Source organism: Somniosus microcephalus, chromosome 8 (genome assembly GCF_052327205.1).
Source record: "Somniosus microcephalus isolate GS21.2 chromosome 8, FLI_Smic_1.0, whole genome shotgun sequence".
NCBI classification, from domain to species: domain Eukaryota; kingdom Metazoa; phylum Chordata; class Chondrichthyes; order Squaliformes; family Somniosidae; genus Somniosus; species Somniosus microcephalus.
Genome location: NC_140994.1, coordinates 31,911,526 through 31,938,349, shown reverse-complemented (window position 1 = coordinate 31,938,349; position 26,824 = coordinate 31,911,526). Strand labels below are relative to the sequence as shown.

General features: G+C 45.1%; 1 protein-coding gene across 1 annotated transcript in view; it reads left to right on the top strand.

Moving 5' to 3' along the window:
* Positions 1 to 763: 763 nt before the first annotated feature.
* Positions 764 to 26,824, top strand: part of vwa2 (von Willebrand factor A domain containing 2) — a 74,387-nt gene continuing 48,326 nt past the window's right edge. Inside the window, exons 1-7 of the mRNA XM_085996122.1 lie at positions 764 to 830; positions 1,715 to 1,789; positions 9,720 to 9,853; positions 19,769 to 19,878; positions 21,699 to 21,893; positions 23,340 to 23,473; positions 25,651 to 25,783. Coding sequence (XP_085852248.1) covers positions 764 to 830; positions 1,715 to 1,789; positions 9,720 to 9,853; positions 19,769 to 19,878; positions 21,699 to 21,893; positions 23,340 to 23,473; positions 25,651 to 25,783 — 848 coding nt within the window. The remainder of the gene's footprint in view (positions 831 to 1,714; positions 1,790 to 9,719; positions 9,854 to 19,768; positions 19,879 to 21,698; positions 21,894 to 23,339; positions 23,474 to 25,650; positions 25,784 to 26,824) is intronic.

Here is a 26,824-nt window from a genome sequence, read left to right as displayed (position 1 = left end):
CTCTCTTCACCCCCTCACCGTGATCCCTGACCCCTGCCTATGCTCTCTTCACCCCCTCACCGTGATCCCTGACCCCTGCCTATGCTCTCTTCACCCCTCTCACCGTGATCCCTGACCCCTGCCTATGCTCTCTTCACCCCCTCACTGCGATCCTTGACCCCTGCCGTTGCTGTCTTCCCCTCCCCTCCTCACCGCGATCCCCAACCCCTGCTGATGCTGTCTCCCCCTCCCGATCCTTGACCTCTGCCGATTTCCCCCAGATCGGCCCCTCGCTTCTGAGGCCTACCTGCCAGCCAGCGCCTGGCTGCGGGTGGCACTCCAAGGCCTCACATTCAAATCAGGCCCTGCTGCCCCCAACCCGCCTACCTGGGGAAAAGTTCAGCCTGAGTATGAATTTCTCCCTCACAACTGCAAACTCAACATTATTAACTGAAAAGTGATGCACCTACGCTGATGACTGTGCCATCCGCCATTGAGCATTGGTGCCAATAAAGATAGCTTTTTAGATTTCTAACGCTTATTCTGTATACCCCATAATTTAAAATTAGTTTTCATCATTGGGAGAAAATAGTCTCAACATTCATGCTGTGTTTTGCAAGGCCGTTTGATCTTATCACTGCTCTGGAATTTCAATGTGTGAATGCCAGAACATGCTGGAAACCAATGTAAATTATAAATGCAAACTTTAATAAGAGATTCTGCTATAGTTCCGGTTAGAGTAAAGGCGATATATAAATACAAGTTGTTGTTGTTGTAGAAAAGAATGAAAGACTTGGCGATGGGCTTTCCACCACTGGTATTTATGGTCTTTCTCGATGCCAGTATCAACAGTATGCAACAGTGCATTCTAGTTATGTGTGAGGTTCTTAACGTTTTGAAAAATGTAATTAGCAGGAGTAAAGACTCAGAGGAATTTGAGGTATCAGTTAAGTAGCATATTGAATATAAACAGCTGAGGAGACGCAGCATGTTGCATCCACAACTTATTGTAACAGGCCATGGATTCATACCTGGAATCTCCCCCACCGCTGAGCTCCGAATCTTAGCTGTTGCTGTGGGGAAACACCAGGGCTCGGATCACTCGCAAGCTGCTGTCGCACACCTCCTCGTGGGCTAGCTTCACGGCAGCATCAGCAGGCATCTGCTGAAATTAGCCGGCTCTCCTGGCCTAAGACAGCCTGTGATTCTGGGAGACACAATTGGGGAAAGTTGAGTAAAAAAAATAAATAACTCGAAGCGAGGAAAAGAATAATGACTTGAATTTATATAGCACCTTCCCCAACCTCAGGGGCTCTCATTGTGCTTTACAGCCAATGAAGTTCATTTGAAGTGTAGCCACTGTTGTAATGTAAGGAGTGTTACTGTCACAAGAAAATGACAATTGTCTTGTTATTGGCAGCTTGAGATTAAGAGCCGATTGTAGAAGAACCCTTACGTTGTCCTATAAAGCTGCTATCAGCCATGGCATCAAACTCCTGATCAAAACCCCTTTGTCTTGCAGAAAGTAATACATGAAAAGAAATCATATACGGTACCATCTAGATTGTTAAATCCAGAGAAATCATTATTTGTGTAGATCATTGAAATTCTACCTGTGTTTTTGTATGCTTTTGTTGTATAATGTGTATTTTTAAAATTATTCTCTGCGTGACAATAAATGAAAAAAAGACGCTTATTGCAGAGTTTCTAACCCTAGGCTTTTTTTCTATTTCAGTCTTGTCATCCTTCTGCTTGCAAAAACTTGACGTTGATCATGAAACAGTTGTGAAGATTTCCGCTGCTGGACAGTGTAGGTGACTTTCTTTTTGGATTCAAATCATTTTTCAAGCAATCTCAGTTTGGAAAGTTGCATAGGCCTCAAAATAGCAAGGAGAATTCCATGCACAATTACAAAGGGAAGGTAGAAACTGTGTGATACATTCTTAGGCTTTCTGGAGACAGTCTAAAGACAAGTTGTCTTCAAGTTAAACATTGGGCTGACTTGCATTACAGTCATAAATCCTAACTGTGCACTTGACATGTCAAAACAGAGCCGAACTCTACTATTGGGTATAAATGTGTGTCTAAGAGCTAATGACTAACAACACTGAGACAGCTATAATTTGAATGCATAGAATTAAGTCTGGGAACCTGGTGCATATTTTTAATTTAATAACAGATTTATTTTACAAAAATTAAAAGTTTATGTTGATTTTCCTTTCTTTTCATTTTGTATTTCTCTCCACTTTTACTTTGGTAAGTTCAATCTGCTGGTTGTCATTGTTATCCTGCCTCTGTCAGCTAGGAGGGGGAGGCACTTTGAGATGAAGATGACTGGTATGCTAACCTGCATGTTATTGATACCAGCCACATGTACAGTCTTGGGTATATAATTTTCCCAAGTCTTTGGTCATATTTTTACTTGTATTGCTCATAAATGGAATGAAGTAGATCGCATCTAGTAATGTAATTTTGCTAATGATACCAGGCAATATGGCCAGATGATGATTATATCATTCAAATGTATATCTAAATAAACTGAATGGACAGACTTGGGAATGGCAGATTGGAATGCAATGGGAATAAATGTGATGCACAGTGTTGTGTATGTAACCTGTTCCACCTTAAGAGAGCTTAAGCCTGTTCCACCTTAAGAGATGTACTACTTTCTCAGGCTGCTGTAGACGTAATACCGGGGGTGAACACACCGGTATATAAGCACTGTGCAGTAATCTTGTATTCAGAATAGTCCCTACCTCCAACCAGTAAAGACCTGTTTTTGATTGTTATTAATTAGTCTGTGTCTTAATTAACTAGATAACTCACAGATTTAACACTGGCGACGAGTCTGATTCGGACCCTGCGGCAGTCACTCCACGGCAGCTTCGTCCACAGCCAGGACGTTGCAGAGAGGTTTCCACCCTCTCCACCCCACTGGAAGACATCCTGATCTCGGAGCCTCCATCGGGGACCGTCAGCTTCTTCTCCAGCTTGGTGGTGGGTAAGCCGTTGTCTGAGCCGGGCAGCGACGCGACAGGCAGTCGACCGCGTTGGCCGCACGAACGGGGCTGGGGGAGCCGGAGGAATAGGGCGCGAGAGCCGCTTCGAGCGGGAGGCGTTTCAACAGAGCGATCGCATCTCCTGATAAGGGCCGAGAGCCGCGAGAGCGATCGCATCTCCAGATAAGGGCCGAGAGCCGCTTCGGTCGGGAGCCACTTCGCGATCCAGCGATCGCATCCGCTGATAAGGGCCGCACTCGGGCGATCGCGGCGAAGATAAGGGCCGCACTCGGGGGCTGAAGGGAGACGGCGTCGGGGGACGGGTGAAGACCGCCAAGCGCGGGAAAACCGCCATTTTGTGGGCGGAGGACGACGGCAAGAGCGGGAAGCCGCCATCTTGGATAGCAGTAAAAAAAAAAAATCTGAGAAATTGCAAATCTGATAAAGTACTACAATGCCTAAACACGGGAATATTAGCAACTTTGATAGTGACATCGAAGATTGGGCCATATATGTTGAACGAGTTAAAAATTATTGTAAGGCCAATAAAATTCGTGAGGCTGATAAAGCACTAACATTATTAAATTTAATGGGTGCGAAGACATACGGGCAATTGAAACACCTGTTATCACCAGATGAACCGGCGGATAAGACGTTCGATGAGATTGTTACTGTCCTGAAAGATCATCTAAACCCCACGCCGCTGATGCTAGCGGAACGATTTAAATTTTACGACAGAAGGCAGCTACAGCATGAAAGCAATGCTGAATATTTGCTGGAATTGCGTAAATTAGCGAAATATTGCCAGTTTGGAACGGGACTGACAGATGCACTACGAGACAAATTTGTGTGTGGTTTATTTAAACAGGATACACAAAAGCGACTGCTCGAGGAGAATGAGCTGACGCTTGAGAAGGCGGTCACTATGGCAGCAGCACACGAAGCCGCAGCGAGAGGCACGGCAGTAATGCAGCTACGGTCACCGGAGCTCAGTGCACACAAATTGGGTGTGAGTTCTGGCAAATGTTATCGTTGTGGAAAGACAACGCATGATCAGAACCAGTGTTGGTTTAAAAACCAAGAATGTAGAACTTGTGGTAGGCTTGGACATATAGCTAGAGTATGCAGGTCAGGGAAGAAGACCAGCAACAAGAAGTCACCGCAAGGAAAATACGCAAAAGTACACAAGGTGGCCGAACAGGAGTCCGATTCAGACGCTAGCAGTAATGAACTGGCTAGCTTAAGGGTACTCAACGTTGGTAAGGGTGCAGACCTCCAGACAATTTGGGTTACTCTTCAGATAGAAGGAGTCCAAGTAAAAATGGAATTGGACACTGGATCGGCATTGTCGGTCATGAATAAGAAAGATTACAGAAGGTTATTCCAACATATTCCCCTACAGGATACGGAGATTATATTGACAACCTACACGGGACAGAGAGTGTACCCCATCGGGACAATAAAGGTTGCAGTGGCCAACAAGGGCGAAGGAAGTCAAATAATGGACTTATATGTGCTACCGGAGGGAGGTCCACCACTACTAGGCCGGGAGTGGTTTAGAAACATAAATATGGACTGGCATTCGCTAAAAGCCATAAAGAGTGAGAACTCGGTGCAGATAATCAGCCCAGACTCTAGAACTGATGATGGTAAGACCAACCCATGTGCAAAAGACAAAGTTTCAGCACAGAATTCCACTGAGCAACAACAACATAGTTTAACAGAGAATTCTGAGTCTGTCAAGTCTACTGATATGCACATTTTTGAGGGACACTGGGCTCGAACTCAACTCCATTTCAAACTACAACAGCAATTAGAACAAATGATTCGCCGTTTTGAGCAAGAGATGAATGAAATAAAAAAGTTCTTTGTTACAGAGTGGGAGAATCTGGAAAGGCAACAGAAGCAACTGATGGAGAAAATGGAGCAGGAGCACACCAACCATCTGCGCGAGGAGGCCGAACGAATCAAAGCTGATTCAGGTTCTGAAGGTGCGTGCCATAATCTGGTGTCAGAAGAGTTAACGGTCAGCCAACTCCTTCATATGCTGAGGGACAAGACTCTGAAATGGGAAAAACTTGAACACGAGCTGCGATCTTCAAAGGAAAAGGGTTCGGAGCTCTCAAAAGTCATTGAGATGGCTGATGTGACGACACAGACTGAAACGACTGCAACAGAGCAGCCATTGGATGCCAAAAGTACGCTGACTCACGTCAATGTAGAACAACAGACCGCTGAAACAGCTGCTCCGGTAGAGGGATTGCATAGTCCGATCAATCAATCTCCAAAGGAAGTTGAAGTATTAAAATCACAAATGAGGTCACTAGTAAACGACTTGCTGAAAGCCCAGAAAAAGCTGGAGGCAGAGGTACACATGAAGAAGTCTCTTCAGGAAAGATGTCTGGATTTGGAACAAGAGCTGGCTAACGTCCAGCTGGGTATGGAGGAAATAGACGACCCTCTCGCTGACCTGTCGGACGACTCCGAATATTACTATGTCCTGTCCTGCCCAACTTGTAACTTCGACTCCCACCATACAGAAATCATGGAGGAGCACCGAAAGTCTACGGAACATCGGGAGAAGGTGGCTCTACTACGAAAAAAGGAGGAAGAGAAGGAGGAACTGCGCATGCAGCTGGCAGCTGTGGCAGCTGACAATGGAGCCCAGAGAGTCTCCAAGAAGCAGAAAAGGAAAAGTAAAAACAGAAGATGACCCATCTGAACCATTATCACCTCTACCAGATCACACACGTGGTCCCTCCGAATGGAGCCAAATCAGTTCGGAAGTTCAAGCTGTTAAATCCATGAAAGGACTATTGAATGAGTAACGTGAACCGACTACACCACAGAGATTGAATCTGTGAACTGTTTTCCGCAGAGACTGAATCTGTGATATGTTACGTTAAACATGAAGTTATATATGTATATATGTTATTACGTTATGTTAAATGGGGGGGATGACTATAAAGCTAAGAAGGGAGGAGTGTTGTGTATGTAACCTGTTCCACCTTAAGAGAGCTTAAGCCTGTTCCACCTTAAGAGATGTACTACTTTCTCAGGCTGCTGTAGACGTAATACCGGGGGTGAACACACCGGTATATAAGCACTGTGCAGTAATCTTGTATTCAGAATAGTCCCTACCTCCAACCAGTAAAGACCTGTTTTTGATTGTTATTAATTAGTCTGTGTCTTAATTAACTAGATAACTCACAGATTTAACACACAGTGGTACAGGAAACATGTTAATACTTGATGGGTGATCCATTGACCAGGGTGGAAAAGGATAAAACTGTTTGATGTCATTTACTTATTTAAAGCCACACTTAAAATATTTGGCTTGTGGCAATAGTTTAATTTAACATGACCTTCTGCATAGTACATTTTTAAAGATCCCATTGGGGAAGGTGCAGAAAGGAAATATATTGGGGCAGAATTTGCTGTCAAAATAGCGGCGAATTTAATGCACACGACGTTATTAATTTGTAAATCGTCTAGCAACCTGTGAAGAGGGATACCCTATTGTATTGTGAATCGCCACAAGTTGTGGACAATTTGCCCCGCTCCGCTGTTAGTTTTATGAAAACGGCAGCTCGCCCTCAACGTCCCCGGGAGGTTCAAGAAATTGCGGCATTTGTACATTAATTGCCACTTAAACTCGCCGCAGAAAGTTAGGGCTGGTACTTAACAGCGTGAGTACATTTTTTATGACATTTATGTTCTTGCAATGCCACTCAATTTCTCCAGCTCAGAAAGGGAACAGTTATAACAGTCTAATTCCTAAAGGTAGCAAATTGCTGTTAGAGATTTTTAAAAATTTTAATTTTAATTTTTTTTCTTATCTTTCTTCCTCCCTCCCTCCCTTCCCTTCCTCCCTCCCTCCATTTCTTCCTTTCCTTCCTTCCTTTCCTTCCTTCCTTCCCTGATTTGACTCTAATTCACTCTATTTCCTTCTCCGCCATTCCTTTCTCAATCCTTAAATCTCATTGGTTAAGGAGATAGACTGTTGGTCCTTTCGTCCACCAAGGCCCCAGATGCCCCGTTGCCCTTGCTGCACCATTACCAGCTCGAACTTCCAGCAACTTGCAGCACATAACAAAACTGTTACCGTAACAGATCATTAAAGAAAGAGAGAAAGTGGCTCAGCAGCTTGGATCACGACCAATGTTCCCTTTAAGCCGCGTGGCCGCACAGCGCTCCAGGGATTCTGCACAGCTGGCTTGCCGGCTTTTCAATGCAAAAACCGCGCATACGCGGCATTTTGAACGGCCCGCGCAGCCCTTTAAAGGGGCCACGCGGCGCCAAAAAAACTTACAGGGAACATTGATCAAGACAGCTGCTGCCTAATGGAAAGCATCACAGATGCCAATTGTGGAGTTAGTTAAGTCAGTAAACTTGGCCATCCCACCCTTCTGATCGGACAAGACTGCAGCAATGAACACCCAGAGAAAATAGAAATGGGGAGGAGGAAAAATAGGCTCTCCTTCCCTCTCAGGAAAAGATGGTGTCTTAAGATCGGTTAATGTCATAATCCTCTATCAAAGCTGCTTATCTCCTTGCATACTGCCATTTTTAGCTTGAAGGAATGATGTAAAAAAAAAAGCCATATTCCCACAGAGAATCCAACCTATGGGCCGCTCTAAGGGTTGAATTTTAACACCCAAAAACGGGTGGGTTGGGGTCGGGCCAGATGTTAAAATTTTAAAATCTGGAACCCGACTCCAACCTGCCCACTTCTGGGTTTAACGGAGGAGGGACAAGGGGTGGGCAGCCAACCTGCTCCCATGGGGTGGGTTAGCAATTTAAATATTTTAATGAGGCTGGCAGCTTCTGCATTTAACCTGCAGCTCTAACAGTTGCCGGCCGGCTGGGTTTCCCAGGCCTCAGGAAACCCGGCAGCTGAAGAGAGGCAAGAACAGCTTCGTGGAGAAGGTCAGTGCCTTTACAGCACTGCTTGTGGGCCAGGAGGAGCAGGAACACTCCCCCCACTATCCAACCACCCCCCCCATACAAAGGCCCCCAGGGTCAAGAATCGGACCCCTCCCTCCCTCGGGGATCGGACGTACCTGCTCCTGTGGCCTCCTCCAGAGTCCTCCCCACCCAACTGGAAGCCAAGCCTGTCAATCAGGCTGACTTCCGGGCGGGGAACCTGCCAAGTACAAAAGAAGCACGCTGTGGAGTGTAAACTTCAGAGCATACGGCGAAAAAACTCCCCCTTACCCCCCCGGCCACCTACATAACCCGCCCCAGTTAATATCCAGGCCTAAGACTCTGTTAATAGCAGTCGCAACCCCCCTGATAGAGAGACGGGTAGATTTCATTTACGTTTGAGGTTAAAGGAGTTGAATTGTCTACATCGGAAAGGTACATAGTTTTATTTCAACGATTTTGGACAGTCACACTAGTTACTAAGATCAATATAAAGGATGGTAGGATGAAAGAAGACAAAAGATTGTGAGTTTGCTCTTGTCTTTTGAATAGCATGATAAATTTGTAAAAAAAAATGTTGGGTGCATTTTAAATATATTTTCCCCTCCCTCTTTTAAATCTCACATGCCTCCTGCCCCTCCCACCCACCCACCCACCCCTTTGCTATTCCTCAGAAAGGTGGGTGCACAGGCTGCACCCTGCCCTGGTCAGTTTCTGGTGCAGCCGAACAACCTCACTGGGTTATTTGCCTTCTGATGTTTTCCTGTTTCTCTAGGGGGAAAGTGCCTCACACTGGTAGCATAGTTAAGGTACAAAAATCACAGTAAGTGGAATCAGAGGTTTCAGCCAATCTCCTGCTAATGCATGGCACAATGCATTGGAATTCAAGTGTGAGCTATCTAGTCCTGCTTTAGAAGTTCCAATTTGAGGGTCACATTATTGAACTATTCAAAAGAAAATATTATTGGAAATATAACTGCAGGTTACTATTTGTTATATTCATTTATGGGATGTGGGCGTCACTGGCAAGGCCAGCATTTATTGCCCATCCCTAATTGCCCTTGAGAAGGTGGTGGTGAGCCGTCTTCTTGAACCGCTGCAGGCTGTGAGGTGAAGGTACTCCCATAGTGCTGTTAGGGAGGGAGTTCCAGGATTTTGACCCAGCGACGATGAAGGATTGGCGATATACTTCTAAGTCAGGATGGTGTGTGACTTGGAGGGGAAATTGGAGATGGTGGTGTTCCCATGTGCCTGCTGCCCTTGTCCTTCTAGGTGGTAGAGGTCGTGGGTTTGGGAGGTGCTACCGAAGAAGTCTTGGCGAGTTGCTGCAGTGCATCTTGTAGAAGGTACACACTGCAGCCACATTGGTGGTGGAGGGAGTAAATGTTTAAGGTGGTAGATGGGGTGCCAGTCAAGCGGGCTGCTTTTGTCCTGGATGGTGTCGAGCTTCTTGAGTGTTGTTGGAGCTGCACTCATCCAGGCCAGTGGAGAATATTCCATCAAACTCCTTACTTGTGCCTTGTAGATGGTGGAAAGGCTTTGGGGAGTCAGGAGGTGAGACACTCGGCGCAGAATACCTAGCCTCTGACCTGCTCTTGTTACCACAGTATTTATGTGGCTGTTCCAGTTAAGTTTCTGGTCAATGGTGACCCCCAGGATGTTGATGGTGGGGGGTTCAGCGATGGTAATGCTGTTGAATGTCAAGGGGTGGTGGTTAGACTCTCGCTTGTTGGACTGTATATAACCTCAGTAATTTCAGATTATATCAACATAATGTCAATTCTGAACCATCTAAGTCTATTTTGTTTTTGGTAGTGATGCAGTGCTCTGCAGCCATTGATTTGCTGTTCATGCTGGATGGATCATACAGTATTGGCAAAGGAAGCTTCGAAAGATCCAAACATGTTGCATTCAAACTTTGTGATGCTCTTGACATAAATCCTGGCAGGGTAAGTTCAATGGCTTTTTTTTTTAGTTAAGGTTATAACCAATTATCACACTGACAAATTCTTACAAATTGCATGTATAAAATATGTACATATGAGGTAGTCTCAAGGTAATCTAGGCTTGGACTTCTGGTTTGGCCTCAACTGGAGTATTGTGTGCAATCCTGGGCACCGCACTTTAGGAAGGATGTGAAGGCCTTAGAGAAGCTGCAGAAAAGATTTACAAGAATGCTTCCAGGGATGAGGGACTTCAGTTACGTGGATAGACTAGAGAAGCTGGGTTGTTCTCCCTGGAGCAGAGAAGGTTGAGAGGAGATTTGATAGAGGTGCTTAAAATCATGAGGGGTCTAGACAGAGCAGAGAACCAGAGGACATAGATTTAAGGTGATTGGCAAAAGAACCAAAGGCGACATGAGGAAAAGCTTTTTTACACAGCGAGTGGTTAGGATCTGGACTGCACTGCCTGAAAGAGTGGTGGAGGCAGACTCAATCATGGATTTCTAAAGGGAATTGGATAAGTACCTGAAGGAAAAAAAATTTCAGCGTTACGGGGAAAGGGCAGGGGAGTTGGACTAGCTGAAGTGCTCTTGCAGAGAGCTGGCATGGGCTCGAAGGGCCAAATGGCTGCCTCCTGTGCTGTAACCATTTTATGTTTATGATGTGGATTGGTTGAGGAGAATAGCATAGATGCATTAAGGGGAAGCTAGATAAATACATGAGGGATAAAGGAATAGAAGGATATGCTAAAAGGGTGAGATGAAGCAAGGTGAGGGGAGGCTCATGTGGAGCATAAACACCTGTTGGGCCGAATGGCCTGTTTCTGTGCTGTTAAATTTGATGTAATTCTATGTAACAGCCACATTCAATCACAGTTTTGTGGTAATCAGAACATTACATTACCAACTTCTACTTTAGTAATTCTAGTTCAATCCCAACAGAATTTTGGAGCCTATGTTTTTGACAGCTTTCACCAGAAAAATGGTGGTTGGCCATTTGAATGTTCTAATCTGACTTTGCAACCAGCAATGAAAAATAGACCAAATGGTAATAGATGGGCCTAGTTGCCCAAGGTCAGTTGATAAATATAAATTGGTTCGTACTGGACTTTGGGCATGAACCCAGCAGCAACCATGAACTGCTGCACTGAAACTGATAAACAAGAGGATCATGTGAAACTGGTCTACTTGTGACATCAGGACACGACTGATGCACTGGGGGCGCCAGTGGCTCCATGAGAGGCAGTGCGCTGGTCGAGAAGAAGACAAAGATTGGCCAGTGAGGACTTTGGCACTGGACCTACCATGAGGCCTGGGTAGGAGGGGGAGAAGGGGGGCGCAAGTGGTGGTCAGCAGCACCCTGCAGTTCCTGCTCCTTTGGCTCCATATTCAGGTAAGTAAAAAAAAAACTTTTGTTTTGGTGGCAGAAATACAGTACAGTCCTCACCTCCTGCTAGTATGTGGCAGTCCCCTTATCAGCGATTTGCCCGCTGTATGCGATGGATGGTAAAACCAAACGGGTAAGTAACCAACATATTTTTTAAAAAACAGGAAATTTCACTCAGCAGCTGCCTCTCCTAATTGTTAGCAGTTGCATCACGAAGTTGCATCTCATCACGAAGCACTTTAATGAAGTGTGAACAGCTGATTGAAACTGCTTAAAGACTCACTTTTGCCTGAAATCAGAACAGCCTTTTAAATTGATAAATACAAAACAGGGGATTAGCAAGATCTGAACAGTCGATTGAAATGGCTTGAAGACCCAACGTTTGGCTGAAATCGGCGGAACCTTTTAATTTGTAAGTAGAGGTGAAAGCACTTATTGAGCCGCCCTAAATAGGCGGTGCGTGTGAGACGTTAAAAGTGCCGCCTTTGTAATTAACTGCTATAATAATGGCGAACAGTTAGCGCCATTTGCCCGATATAGGCAGGTGCCCATGCTGAGTGTGGATGGTGTAAGTGGTGGGAGTCGTACTTCCAACAATGTGGTTGGCACTGCACTAAAGTATCAGCCAAGAGTGACCTTCTGACTCCGAAGCGACAGTGTTACCAACTGAGCCAAGTTCACGCTTAGTCAAATAGCAAATTTATTTCAAAATAGAGAAGGAATTTGTAACTATTTCATTTTGGAGAAAAGCCTTGTATCACCAATTGTTTGTAATCAGACGGAGAATTCCTTGTTTTTTTAATAAACTCTTCTCTTGGAGCTGTTTTAGAGTGTTGAAGCTTTAACTATAAATACGACTGCCGCATATATCATCTCTCCTGGTAAATGTGGGCCCTTGCTCTATAGAATAATGAGTGACAAATGCTGTTACTGAAGTTGTGTTCATCATTTTCCACAGAAACTATTTGAAAATAAGGCTTTTTAAAAAAAATGTTTTTAAGCAAAATGTATTCACAAAAGTTTTAAAAAGACACCTAGACGAAAGGGGGTTAAATATGCTAAATGAAGTTATTTTCCCCAGAGACTAAATAATAAGCAATTTGTTAACTTGTCTGGGTAATTGAAAAACACTTCACACCCATTCTGTTGGAAAGTCTTTTGATCCCAGTCAGTGTGCGACAAGAGAGATCAAAAGCGAGATATGTGGAGGCAAGGTTTTTGAAGCAGGAAGGCTGGAATGCCAATCAGGTTTGCTAATGGTAAAGCTGGGAGGGCTTTTATTGATGCAAAGAAGTTAGAAATACCGGAGGACAGTTCAGTAAGATGACTCACTGATATGGGCTAGCGTGGTGTGTTCTTCATATTGTATTATCATGCACAGACAAGCTGTAAGCATTCAATTAATTGAGGGCAGTCATAATGGCTGTCCTGTATGTCCGTCTATCAGTGAAATAAAGCAGCTTATTATTTTGCACTAGGCCTCGTCTCACCAAGTGTTTGCTCGGTCTACCTTCAGAGAGATTGTGAAAGACACAAATATCCAGTCCAGATCACAAGGGGATGCTATTGTTACGTACCTGGGTAACAAGTAAATATAGGGTAAAAAGAAAGATTTGCATTTATATAGCAACTTTCACACCCTCAGGATGTCCCAACCTGCTTTACAGCCAATGAAGTACTTTTTGAAGTGTAGTCACTGTTGCAATGTAGGAAACGCGGCAGGCAATTTGCGCACAGCAAGCTCCCACAAACAGCAATGTGATAATGACCAGATAATCTGTTTTTTTAAATTATGTTTATTTGAAGGATAAGAACATAAGAAATAGGAGCAGAAGTAGGCCATACGGCCCCTCGGGCCTGCTCCGTCATTCAATAGGATCATGGCTGATCCGAATCTAGACTCACGTCCACTTCCCTGCCCTCTCCCCGTAACCCCTAATTCCCTTATCTGCTAGGAAACTGTCTATCTCCGTTTTAAATTTATTTAATGTTGCAGCTTCCACAGGTCTCAGGGGTAGCAAATTCCATAGATTTACTACCCTTTGAGTGAAGAAGTTTCTCCTCATCTCAGTTTTGAAAGGGCAGCCCCTTATTCTTAGATTATGCCCCCTAGTTCTAATCTCACCCATCAGTGGAAACATCCTCACCGCGTCCACCCGATCAAGCCCCCTCACAATCTTATATGTTTCGATAAGATCGCCTCTCATTCTTCTGAACTCCAATGAGTAGAGTCCCAACCTACTCAACCTTTCCTTATACGTCAACCGCCTCATCTCTGGAATCAACCGAGTGAACCTTCTCTGAACCGCTTCGAGAGCAAGTATATCTTTTCTTAAATATGGAAACCAAAACTGCACGCAGTATTCCAGGTGTGGCCTCACCAATACCCTGTATAACTGCAGCAAGACTTCCCTGTTTTTATACTCCATCCCCCTTGCAATAAAAGCCAAGATTCCATTGGCCTTCCTGATCACTACCCAAATATTGGGTAGTGTGATCAACCCCCATTAAAGTAAGACAGAGAGACAACTTATAGGAGTGAATGACACGGTTGAACTCTAGAAGTTATCTATGGCAGATCAGAGTTTGTAGTTGTTCAAGATCAGTATAGACATGTCTGTAACTAATCTATGGCCATCTGTTACTATCTTCGGATATTCATTGCAGTTCCCCTTTAGCACTGTTGCAACAGCAGAAAATTCAAATGAGGGAGCAGCTTCACGGTCCGATGGTGAAACTAAGTTACAGAAACATATAGAGGTTAGGTGGGAAATGTGCTGCATATTATTTGTAAATAATGTTGGCACACCAAACATTTTTAATAAATTAATGTTAAATAAAAGTGCCAGCTTTTTAGAATTACATTATCATATATGCATAACTTCTAACCCTTCCATAATGGTGGTACACAGTTTAATTCGGCACTTAGTAAGGTTACATTCTAAGGGTTAAGTTTGGAATTCTGAAGAAGAGGAGCAGGTGTTTCAGCAGGTGCCTCACTCTCTGGGACATATTGCAAGTATATATTGAAAAATACAGGCGTGCACTGTTCCAAACTAAGTTTTTTGTAGCATTCAAAAAAGATGTCTAATTCCTGTAACATTAATCTAATGTAATAATTTTAAGTGTGTCGAATATGACCAGAGATGAATAAGCAGAATCACAATATGTATGCTAAAAAATCTGCGTGTAACTAGATACGCGTATAACAGATGTGGCTCCACTGACACTTTTCTTGTATCAGATTTAAACCGAAATTGATTTGATGGTATAAGCAAAACCAAATGATGTGTAAATCTGCCAGGATTAACCGAGGAAATAATCTCCGTGGAGAAGCCATGTTTTAAATTCAGTTATTTGAGGAACGATAAATCACTGCATACATTTATTACAACGTGAAAGGGGCTACACCCAAAACATTCCCTTTTCAGATGGTGATGGAACTGCTATGTATTTCCAGCATTTTCTGTATTTTCTTAAATTAAAGCATTTGGCTCTCATATATTTTATGTTTATCTAATAGTATCACAGTAAAGCGACAAAGATGTATATCTGCAATTAATGTTTCGCCCTCTGCACATGAACACCCAGTGAAAAATAAACTGAAATTTGGAAAGAAGATCTTTACTCAAGTGTTGATAAATGTTTGGAATAATCTATCAGACAAAGTAGGAGAGTCCAGCATGTGAGGACGGTTCAAAATGAAAGCTAAATGAGTTTGGAATACTGGAGGGTAGAGTTTCTGTTACACTTTTAGGCCTTACCTATGTAGCGGTACCACCGAGTGTCTCTTACTTACTGTACATAATTCCCTTTAACTATGTTTGTATAGAGTTTGCATGTACGGGGCGCTGCCCCTTTAATAACGTATACGGAGCATTGCCCCTTTAAGAACGCGACCTAACGCGATGACGTCACGTCGCACAGCACGTGACCGCCCTAAGCGCGGGCAAATGCGATGACGTCACGTCGCACATTACGTGACCGCCCCAAGCGCGGGCAAACGCGATGACGTCACGTCGCACATCACGTGACCGTCCCAAGCGCGGGAAAACGCGATGACGTCACGACGCAATCCACGGGACTGCCTACTCAGTCCTCATGGCGTCCCCGTTCGGGTAAGACCTGTTCCACGGCTCTCCTGCATCGATCCTTGTTGTTTTCTGTACTTCGTCAAATCCTTTATTAAAGACCTGTTGGATTGTTTCTCCTGAGTCGACCTCAGTGATTTGGTTAGGAATACGCCTATTCCTACATTGGTGACCCCGAGTTTCGTGAACGTTTTTCACGAAAGAAGCGCAGCCGGACTCCGATTTTTGTGAACGATTTTCACAAAAGAAGCACGCCATGGAAGCACCAGCCGTTTCGCTGTCGCTACCGCAATTCAGGGAGCAACAACCGCCCTCGTGCTTTATTCTGGTAGAAGCCCCGTTCGCCATGTGCAACATCGAGGCGGCGCAGACCACGTACCTGTATACGGTCTCCGTACTCGATTGCTCTACCGCTGCTCGGATTGTCCACCTCCTCGACATCTCCCAACGGAACAGCAAGTATGAAACCCCTCCAAGCGTGGGTGCTGCAGGTTTTCGGGCCCACAAGATCGGAGCGCGCCCCGGCGGAGATGCCACAAGGACTCAGTCCTCGCAAACCACGCCTCGCAACCCACGAGGACTCGCTCCTCACGAACCACGAGGACACACTCCTCGCGACCCACGAGGACCCATCCCTTGCGAACCACGAGGACCCATCCTTCGCGAACCATGAGGACTTTTCCCTCGCAAACCACGAGGACCCATCCCTCACGAAACACGAAGACTCATCCCCCGCAGACGCTGCCCCAGCTCGTCAGCCTGCTGGGTTGTGTAATCTACCGCGCGCAGTTCTGCGCGAAAGCGAAACGTTGCCGCCCTCCCGGCAGTTTCCCCCAAGAATGAAATAGCAACCGCCACAGCGACCAACGAGGTACGGGTCTACGGGCATCCCACGGCCGCGATCGGCCACGCGGGACTATTGCTGACCATACCTGATCACTGATCAACGCAGCAACTGTTAACTCGCTTCGGTGTTACCGTGTAGCACTATGTCACGCACCGTCTCCAGTGCGTTTTCAACTTTCGATGAGTTCGCTCGCCTGCTCGGCGAGTTACCCGACTGGCAAGACCCATGTTAATTTCCTCCTGGATCGCCCGTTTTGGCGTTTCCACCAATAATTCGTTCAAATGGGGACTTCCTAACAACACCAACAGAGCATTGGTCCGCATCTACCCAGTCTGCCAGTCATTAAAAGACGGCCAGATTTTTCGCACCGGCGCCCGTTTCGATCCACGGGCTGCAGAGGTCACACGTTTCTACGGTCCTTCACGAGGTTGAATACGTTTTATTCACCACGACGCACGTAAGGATCCGCTCACGACCAGCACATTTAGACCTCCACCGCCCCGTTGGAACAGCACAACCGCCACGATGAGGTCGGACACCCATTGGTGTCACGGCAGCCCAAGTGCGACCGCCCGTCAGACCGCCAGCCGCCCAGCAGCCAGATGTTTCGCGCTGGTTCCCACATCACATCACGGGTTTCAGGGCTCTCACGTTCCAGCGGAGCTGAATCAAGCCGACTACGTGTTCATCCGCCACGATGCTCACCGGGATCCGCTCAAGGCCCCATACACTGGTCCTTTCCGCGTGTTAGAGGCAGGAGACAAAACCTTCAAGGTGGATGTCGGTGGTAAACCGGACCACATTTCGGTCGACCGTTTGAAGCCAGCACACCTGGACCTTGACCGTCCCGTCGAGACCGCACAGCCACCGAGACGAGGTCGGCCGCCCACCGTCGTCACGCCAGAACAAGTGCAACCACCCGCCAGACCGCCCGCCGTTCAACAGCTTCCACTTCGGGAATACAGGAGTCGTTCTGACAGGCTTGTCAGACCCCCTCACCGTTTGACTTTGTCCGTTAAAGCGAATTCTGGGGGGGCGTATGTAGCGGTACCACCGAGTGTCTCTTACTTACTGTACATAATTCCCTTTAACTATGTTTGTATAGAGTTGCCCCTTTAAGAACGGGTACGGGGCGTTGCCCCTTTAAGAACGCGACCTAAAGTGATGACGTCACGTCGCACAGCACGTGACCGCCCTAAGCGCGGGCAAACACGATGACGTCACGTCGCACATCACGTGACCACCCCAAGCACGGGCAAACGCGATGACGTCACGTCGCACATCACGTGACCGCCCCAAGCGCGTGAAAACGCGATGACGTCACGACGCAATCCACGGGACTGCCTACTTAGTCCTCGTGGCGTCCCCGTTCGGGTAAGACCTGTTCCACGGCTCTCCTGCATCGATCCTTGTTGTTTTCTGTACTTCGTCAAATCCTTCATTAAAGACCTGTTGGATTGTTTCTCCTGAGTTGACCTCAGTGATTTGGTTAGGAATACGCCTATTCCTATACCTAGATGTTTTCCTATTGCTCTGGGACACAGGCCACTGCTGTAAGTGAAACTTTTCTCACTGAAACTAGGGTGTAACTTTATACACTGAATTTTTGGCAATGTAGCATTGCCTAGGGGAGAATGTAAACCTTTGTTGCTATTTTTAGCTTACTGGAAAATACACAATCTCTCCTGTGATTACTCAGATTTTGGAAAATGATACAATAAATACTCCATCAGATTATAGCTTTAGCTATAAACTTCAGAGAAAGGTTTATTAAAACTAACATATGAACAGCAGCAGTAAGGTGATACAGTAAAATACATTTTCTCACAGAACATAACCATTCCACCTTGGACTTATAAACAGATGCAATCATTCATTGATTCCCTTAGTAAATAATGGACCCGTGATAGCATCCCTCAGGAATAAATAAAGAAAGAAAGAACTTGCATTTATGTAGAGCCTTTCACGACCTCAGGACATCCCAAAGCACTTTACATTTGAAGTGTAGTCACTGCTGTAATGCAGGAAAGGCGGCAGCCAGTTTGTACACAGCAAGCTCCCACAAACAGCAAATAGCTTTACATCCAGTTCTTTGCCCCTTCACCTCACAACATCTTTACTGAAGTACAGAGGGAGCACCGCCTCACCTAGAATGTTGTGTGCGCGCGCGAGCGGGGAGTCTGTGGCGCCGCCGCAGCAACGCACGCCCCGGGTGAGCAGGTTAGAGCCGAGTGGTGGCGCTGAGCTCCACATCGTGTTGGTGGAATTCCACGAGAAGGGCTGCCAGCTGAGGAACAGACCAGCTCGAAGCCAGGACCGGGAGGGTGGGAGAGGGAGAGAGAGGCCTGGGTCTGTGAGGTTAGAGGGAGGGATGGAGGTTTACGAAGTGCATATTGGGAAGAACGAGTTTAAGAAAAGGAGCTGGCTTTGCCAAAGTGATTATTGCCTTCCTCTCCTCCCATCTGTTTACTGGTTCCCCTCTTATTCTTTTCTTTGGCCTGGCTTTCTTTTTATAATGAAAGATAGCTCTGGACAAAACAATAAAACACTTTGCACACGTGTGAATGGCCCATTGCCATGGTAACATGCTGGCTTGGTTAGGCCTATATAGCTGTGCCTCACCTGTCAAGAAGGTCATCAGCCATCACTGCTGAAATATTCAGTAAGTTCTATGTGCTATGAAAATCTTCACTTTTGTTTGAACTTTGCAAATTAATTTTCTTAGAGCTCTGGGTCAAACCTGTTCATCCTTTATTCACACCGATGTGAAATGTTAGCTTGCATCAACTGAAAAATAGCATTGGAAGCTTAAAAGTAATACTATTCCCATAATGGAACTATCGCTTTGGTGTGCAAAAGTTCCCCTTTGTCGAATTTCTCCTGCTAATGTAATATGGTAAACTAGAAAGAAATTGAATTGGTGCTGGGCAAAACGTTTCCCTTGAAAGGACATACCCATCAGCAGTGTAACATTAATTGTCATGCACTTTATAAAGTTGCCTCATTCTGGTGGTTTGTTCCTTAAGCCCACATGTATAGATCAACACAAGCAAAAGGGTCGTGACCTCAGCTTGAAGTAGGTGCACTTTGCAAAGTGAGTGTGCACTTTGCAAAGTGAATAATCCCTTCGCTATGTTTTGCTTACCCAGAGTTGGAGCTATAGACCTAAAACCTTGGGGAGATGACACTCACCTCGCAAAGTGAACATACTTCATGCTCTAGTTGTAACGTAGGTTTGATGTTCATAGCCAGCCTATGTAGGCCCACAAAAGAGCTTCTGTCACTTTAACAGAGTTCCCTTTCAATGGCTATGCTTTGGAATTTAGCAAAACAGATTTTGGCATCCAGTGTCGCATATTATGTGCCTGTTTAGGAAAGCCACAGTCCCCTCCCATTCCAATAGGTGCATGTCAGTATTCATTATTTGTGCGTATGTTACAATCCTTACAATAGCGACAGTGCTGATCATTAAACCTTTCACCAGCGATGCCCCTTGGCATACTGGAGCTCAGTTCATGTGGAAAGATATGCGCCAGTAACAAGGCTAATCCCTTAATTCTGAAATCATTTTAGAACTAAACAATTTTCTCCTTGCAGGTCAGAGTTGGAGTAATCCAGTACAGTTCACTGCCTAAGTTTGAATTTTATCTGAATTCCTACTTGACAAAGGAAGAAGTAAAGGAACAACTTAAAAGAATTATATTTAGGTATGTTACCTTTTTTTTCCAAAGTACATTATTTGATAGATCTTTAAGGACTATTACTAATATCTACAGTCAAACCTTTGAGCCCCAACCATATTATTTACCATAAAAATAGAAAATGCTGGAAATACTCAGCAGGTCAGGCTGCATCTGTGGAGCGAGAAACAGAGCTAACGTTTCAGGTCGATGACCTTTCATCAGAACTGGAAAAAGTTAGAGTTGTACAGGTAGACTATCCTTTATCTGAACTTCCGAAAACCGAAAACCTCTAAAAACCGAAAGTTTTTTCGTTCAGCGTAAGTCGTGCGCACGACATGACCAGAGTGGCGCACGACTTACGCTGAGCAGGGCAGAGGGTCACAGAGTTCCCTCCTGGGTAGGAGATTGCAGGCCGAGCCGGGCAGTGTGAAGGAGGTACCGGGAGAGTGAACCCAACAATACAGCGGCCCGTCCGATATTCTTTTCTCCCCCCCCCCCCCCGACCCAACCCGACCCGACCCGACCCGAACCACGGCCCGTCCGATATTCTTTTCTCCCCCCACCCCCCACCCGACCCGACCCGACCCGTCCGATATTCTTTTCTCCCCCCCGCCCCCCCACCCAACCCGACCCGACCTGAACCGCGGCCCGTCCAATATTCTTTTCTCCCCCCCCACCCGACCCGACCCCCGACCTGATTTGCGGGCCAGCTTAGTAGGAGTCAACCGATATCCGGCTTTCCAGAGAAGCAGGAAGGGGAATGAGACACGGAACAGTCGCAAGAGGTAGCCTGAACTTTTAAAATTTATATTAAATACAAATTTCCCAGTCTTATAATAATACCTTCTGAAATCCGAAAAATTCCGAAAACCGAAACTCAGCTGGTCCCAAGGCTTTCGGATAAGGGATAGTGTACCTGTAATAGGTTTTAAGCAAGTACGGGGGCAGGGAAAGGGAGGAGCGGAGGAAAGAATAAAAGAGAAGGTCTGTGACAGGTCTTCCGGGTAGAGAGCCGTTTTCCAGCCTGGGTTTGCTACCTCCAGGCTGTACTCCTGGCCAATTCTTCACCAGAAATGTGCCTCAGGTGCCGAGGAAATTTGGGGCCTATGGCTTTTCCTATGGGAAGAAGAGGAGGAGGGAAGGAAACGGGTATTACCCTACACTGCTATCTAATCACTTTGCAGCTCTCTTTAAAGCATCAGGAATTGAGAGTTTTCATTCCACAGTAGATGTGGAACATACACTGTTTAAATGGATACACATTACTGAACACAAATTTACCAAAAAAGGTGAATTCATAGTTTAATGTGTGAATGGGGTTTGTGTATTTGTGAGTGAACTGCTGGAGATAATTTTTCTTTTACAAAGCAAACCTGGGGTGCCTTTCCTCTGAGGAACACAAGGTTATTAGCACCACTTAGTTGGCATAGAGCCAATGCCCTTGTTCAAACGTCTGTTGCCAAAGTTGTTTATTTATCTGATATTTAATTAATAGCAGGTTTGTGGCTGATGTCAAACAGAGAGAGATTAGAAGTCTTGACTGCATGTAGGATGTTTAAAAGTCCATGTTAAATATGTTTGGAACATTTTCTGATGAAGTAGAATAGGCATTTTTAATGCTAGATAAGCTTCAATTTTCATAGTTAATCCCATAGCATTGACAAATTTATACTGTGATTGCAGTTTCAATGAAACGAGCAAATTATTTGTTATTAGCACTAATAGTTTCCTAGGCATCACTGTACCTGAGAATAAATATAGGACAGAGTAGAACAAGGATATTAAAATGTTCCATGTATTATTAACCACTAGTTTCATTAATCCTGTTTGCTTTATTAACTCAGAGGTGGAAGTACACAGACAGCCCTGGCTTTGAAGTATGTTCTTCATAAAGGTTTTTTGGATGCAAGGAATTCATCCGTTCCTCGAATTCTTGTCATTCTTACTGACGGCAAATCTCAGGTTAATGTGTTACAAGCAGCAGCACAAGTGAAAGAAACCGGAATAACTGTGTTTGCTGTTGGAGTCAAGTTTCCAAGGTGAGGAACTTCCTCAAGTTCTGTGAGGAGCAGCATGAATGGTGGGCTATCAGAATGGATTCCTCAATATCGGGCATCATTTTCCCAGCAAATTTCACACTTTAGCTCTTAAGATTAATGGAGCCCCAGAATGACACAACCTACGATTTGGAGAATTAATTGCTTTTAGACGTTTAATGATATTGGAGTCAAGATCCTTTCCTTTACCTATGTGTTCACTTTTTTTTTTAAAAGCCAGTGCTGAAAATAAATTAAATACACAAAACTCCCTGCCTAATAACATTGTGAAGATAGCATAACAAAGCCCATGATGGCGACTCTTGGAGGAATGTTGCACCTTCTCACCCTGCTTCTCAGTTGAAACTGTAGCCACATGGGCATGTGAGATTAAAGTGCCATGGACAAAGAGGTCATTTTAGAACTCAGGATGGGTTCTGAGGATAATAACGTCACTGAGATCCTTCCACAGTTTACCTGAGGTACCAATTTCTGCATGTGGGCCAACAACGTTTTAGAGCTCTAGGGGGAAAAATTGAGTCGCTCCTCCTTTGGGACGCTAACTTCACCGGGGCGCTACCTGAAAAAATTAGCGCCCCCACGGCCAAAAATGAGTGGTAATGCCCCAAGAGGGAAGCGGGACGCTACTGAAAGCGCCCCACCTCCCTCTTGGGGAGCTGTGAGGGAATATCATGGCATTGCCCATCCCTAATTGCCCTTGAGAAGGTGTTGGTGAGCCACCTTCTTGAACCGCTGCAGTCCGTGTGGTGAAGGTGCTCCCACAGTGCTGTTAGGGAGGGAGTTCCAGGATTTTGACCAAGCGACGATGAAGGAATGGCAATATATTTTCAAGTCAGGATGGTGTGTGACATGGAGGGGAACTTAGTGGTGTTCCAATGTTCCTGCTGCCCTTGTCCTTCTAGGTGGAAGAGGTCGCGGGTTTGGGAGGTGCTGTCGAAGAAGCCTTGGCGAGTTGCTGCAGTGCATCTTGTAGATGGTACACATTGCAGCCACGGTGCGTCAGTGGTGGAGGGAATGAATGTTTAAGGTGGTGGATGGGATGCCAATGAAGCGTGCTGCTTTGTCCTGGACTGGTATTGAGGTTCTTGAGTTTTGTTGGAGCTGCACTCATCCAGGCAAGTGGAAAGTATTCCATCACACTCCTGACATGTGCCTTGTAGATGGTGGAGTCAGGAGGTGAGTCACTAGCCGCAGAATACCCAGCCTCTGTGTATCTATATTATGTGTGTGTACACAGACACATACACACACACACACACACACACGTCAAATACTCTAGCAGAATACCATAGAGTACATAAGTTGTTAAAATTATACATGGTAGATGTTGTTATTTCTGTTGTAGCCAATAATAATGAAACTAGCATGAGTGTGTGGTTCTGTCCAAGTGTAAATTGAGTTCCGCTCTAACTCTTGTTCTTCCGGCAGATGGGAGGAGCTGTACACACTGGCTAGTGAACCCACAGAGAGCCACGTACTGTTTGCAGAGCACTTTGATGATGCTGTCAATGGTCTCTACAGCACACTGACCAGCTCTGACGTCTGCTCTGCTATTCCGCCAGGTAATCTACAAACTGCTTGACCATAAGAACAAAATCTGGGACTGGGAATTTAAACCTTAAACATTTCTTAATCAGCAAATGTTGTAATCTACGGATAGATGCTCCATTGCTTAACCTGCAGCCTGGAGTGCCATTGCTCTGACAGCTTTAGAATGCTGTTTAAGCACTACATATTAAAATTAAATCTTTATTCCAGTTCATCAAGTGTTAACTGTCATTTTGAAAAATTGTACTGAACTTTAAAGATGAATAATAAATGCACAACAAAACAAGTTGTCCACAGTTTTCTCAATTAGAACTTTAACCATCTGCAAAGGTTCTTGTCTTCCTCTCTTATTTCGTATAATACAGGAGCTTGACTGTGTGCAACTGTCTTAACAGTACAAGACCCTCAATGCATGCATCTGCAAATGCCATCTAATCTAGCATGTCTTCTGAAGCATACCATAACACAAGAAAGCGTGTCAACTTTATGTAGAACACAATTGTAAAATAAGTCTATGGGGCGATTTAGGTCTGCCTATTGCCCCATTCATGCTGAAAAATGGGGTAGTAGGCAAACATTAAAAAAAAAATCCTACTGCCCACTGGCTGCCTGAGGCCCATCCGACTCTTGGATCGGCCTTAATATGGGCAGCCAGTTTTTTTCTGCCCAAAACAGGCTTTATTTAAGCTGGGGCCCTACACTGTTTGTAGGACCCCAGCGCAATTTTCAGGTAGCAGTGGGTGGAGCTCCGAAAATGGGGCAAACACCTTGTTGCTCCTCCTTATCCCAACCAAAGTCTTCCCACTCACTGCCGGCTGTGCAGTTGCTCCTCCCCAGGATTGTCTCCCCCACCTCATCCCCCACATACCCTTAATTTGAGGATCGATTCTACTGAGCAGCTGTCGGATTTCCCTATCTGGCTATCAGTCCCCATCGAGCACTGAACAAATTCCATTGAGGTCTGACCATGAAAATGTTTTGGGTGTCTTGCCATTGGGCAGGCGGTGTGATCACTCTGCCCGTTGTACACTATAATTGAAAATCAGCCCCGATATATTTTATCGCCTGTCATTTTAATTCACTGTCCCATTCCCACTCAGACTTCACCGTCCTCGGGCTCTTGCATTGTTCCATGGAAGCTCAGCGTAAGCTCGAGGAACAGCAGCTCATCTTCCGATTAGGCACATTACAGCCTTCCGGACTCAATATCGAGTTCAACAATTTCAGATCATAACCTTGGCCCCTTTTACATTTCTATATATTTTTTATACACACCTTTGGTTTGTGCCTTTTCCCTTTTTTTCTCTCCCACATGGCAGCTGTCTCTCATTCTGCCAGCGCATTTCACACTTCATCTAGAGCCATCTTTTGTCTCTTTACTTGTCCTATTACCATCTCGTCTCGTCTTGAATACCTCTTAATGTCTCTTCACTTCCCTTTTGTTCTTTCATCGCCTCCCCCATTTCCCAGCCCCCAAACTGGCCTTTTAATCTGTTTCATTTCCTGCCTTTTTTCTCAGTTCTGATGAAGGGTCATCGACCTGAAACGTTGACTCTATTTCTCTCTCCACGGATGTTGCCTGGCCTGCTGAGCTTTTCCAGCGTCTTCTGTTGTTGTTTCCGATATATTTTAAGCCTGTCCACCATCAGCTTCAGACTGATATCAGGTGCTCACTTCAGATGAAGTACTTTCCTAATACAAATTCAAGTCTAACTCGCTCTTTGATTCCTGTTGCTACCTGGGGAAAAAAAGACCTCACACCAACTATGACATTTGATTAGATGATAGTTGGATTTAGTAAAGGGGAAGGAAAGTCTGGGGGAGTGTTTTCAGTTGGAAGTGTGACATAAGAAAACTACTAGGCACTTGGTCTAAGCGTTAAACAAAGCTTTAATCAACTGTTTTACAACATGGAGGTCTAGTTGTGTCCTTCACTAGTTCCTGTTAAGAATGTCCTGCGCAAGCTGGGCCCATGCCCGAGTATTTATACTCTCCCCGGACAGCGCCACCCGCAGGCCACTCAGTATTATTTCATAAGTCTTTCTTTCATGAATGACTGATTCATGTCAAAGTGTTCCCCAATTTTTTTTCAAGTTTGCAATTCCTTGTAAGAAAATGTTTTCATTTTAATAACTAATCATCAGATATTTGCAGAAGTACAATTAAAACTTTGCAATATGGTTCCTTTCAGCTTGTAAACTTGAGTCCCACTTCTGTCATCGCAAATCACTAGAAACAGTGAAGGAATTTAAAGGAAACTTCATGTGTTGGAAGGGATCAAGTGGATATGGTGGACCTTTCTCAACGCTGTGTCCTTATTACAGGTTAGCAACTGTTGTCCTGTAACTATACAATGACAAGAAAATAAGAGCTGTAAAGCACTGAAACATGCAGTGTCACCTAAAGACTGAGATTGATCCTGCTTACATAGAAACATAGAAGATAGGAGCAGGAGTAGGCCATTCGGCCCCTCGAGCCTGCTCCGCCATTCAATGAGATCATGGCTGATCATCCAAATTCAGTACCCTGTTCCTGCCTTCTCTCCATATCCCTTGATCCCTTTAGCCTTAAGAAATATATCCAACTCCTTCTTGAATATATTTAATGAATTGGCCTCTACTGCCTTCTTTGGTAGAGAATTCCACAGGTTCACCACTCTCTGGGTGAAGAAATTCCTCCTCATCTCTGTCCTAAATGGCTTACCCCTTATCCTTAGACTGTGACCCCTGGTTCTGGACTCCCCGACCATCGGGAACATCTTTCCAGCATCTAGTCTGTCTAGTCCTGTTATAATTTTATAAGTTTCGATGAGATCCCCTCTCATTCTTCTAAACTCCAGCGAGTACAAGCCCAATCGACTCAATCTCTCCTCATACGTCATTCCTGCCATCCCAGGTATCAGCCTGGTGAATCTTCGCTGCACTCCCTCCATGGCAAGAACATCCTTCCTCAGATAAGGCGACCAAAACTGCACACAATACTCAAGATGTGGTCTCACCAAGGCCCTGTACAACTGCAGCAAGACATCCTTGTTCCTGTACTCAAACCCTCTCGCTACAAAGGCCAACATACCATTTCCCTTCTTAACCGCCTGCTGCACCTGCATGCTTACTTTCAGCGACTGGTGCACAAGGACGCCCAGGTCTCATTGCACTTCCCCTTCTCCCAATCTATTGCCATTCGGCTAATAATCTGACTTCCTGTTTTTGACACCAAAGTGGATAACCTTGCATTTATTCACGTTATATTGTATCTGCCATGCTTCTGCCCAATCACCCAACCTGTCCAAATCATACTGGAGTTTCTCGGTATCCTCCTCACAGCACACACGCCCACCCAGCTTTGTGTCATCTGCAAACTTGGAG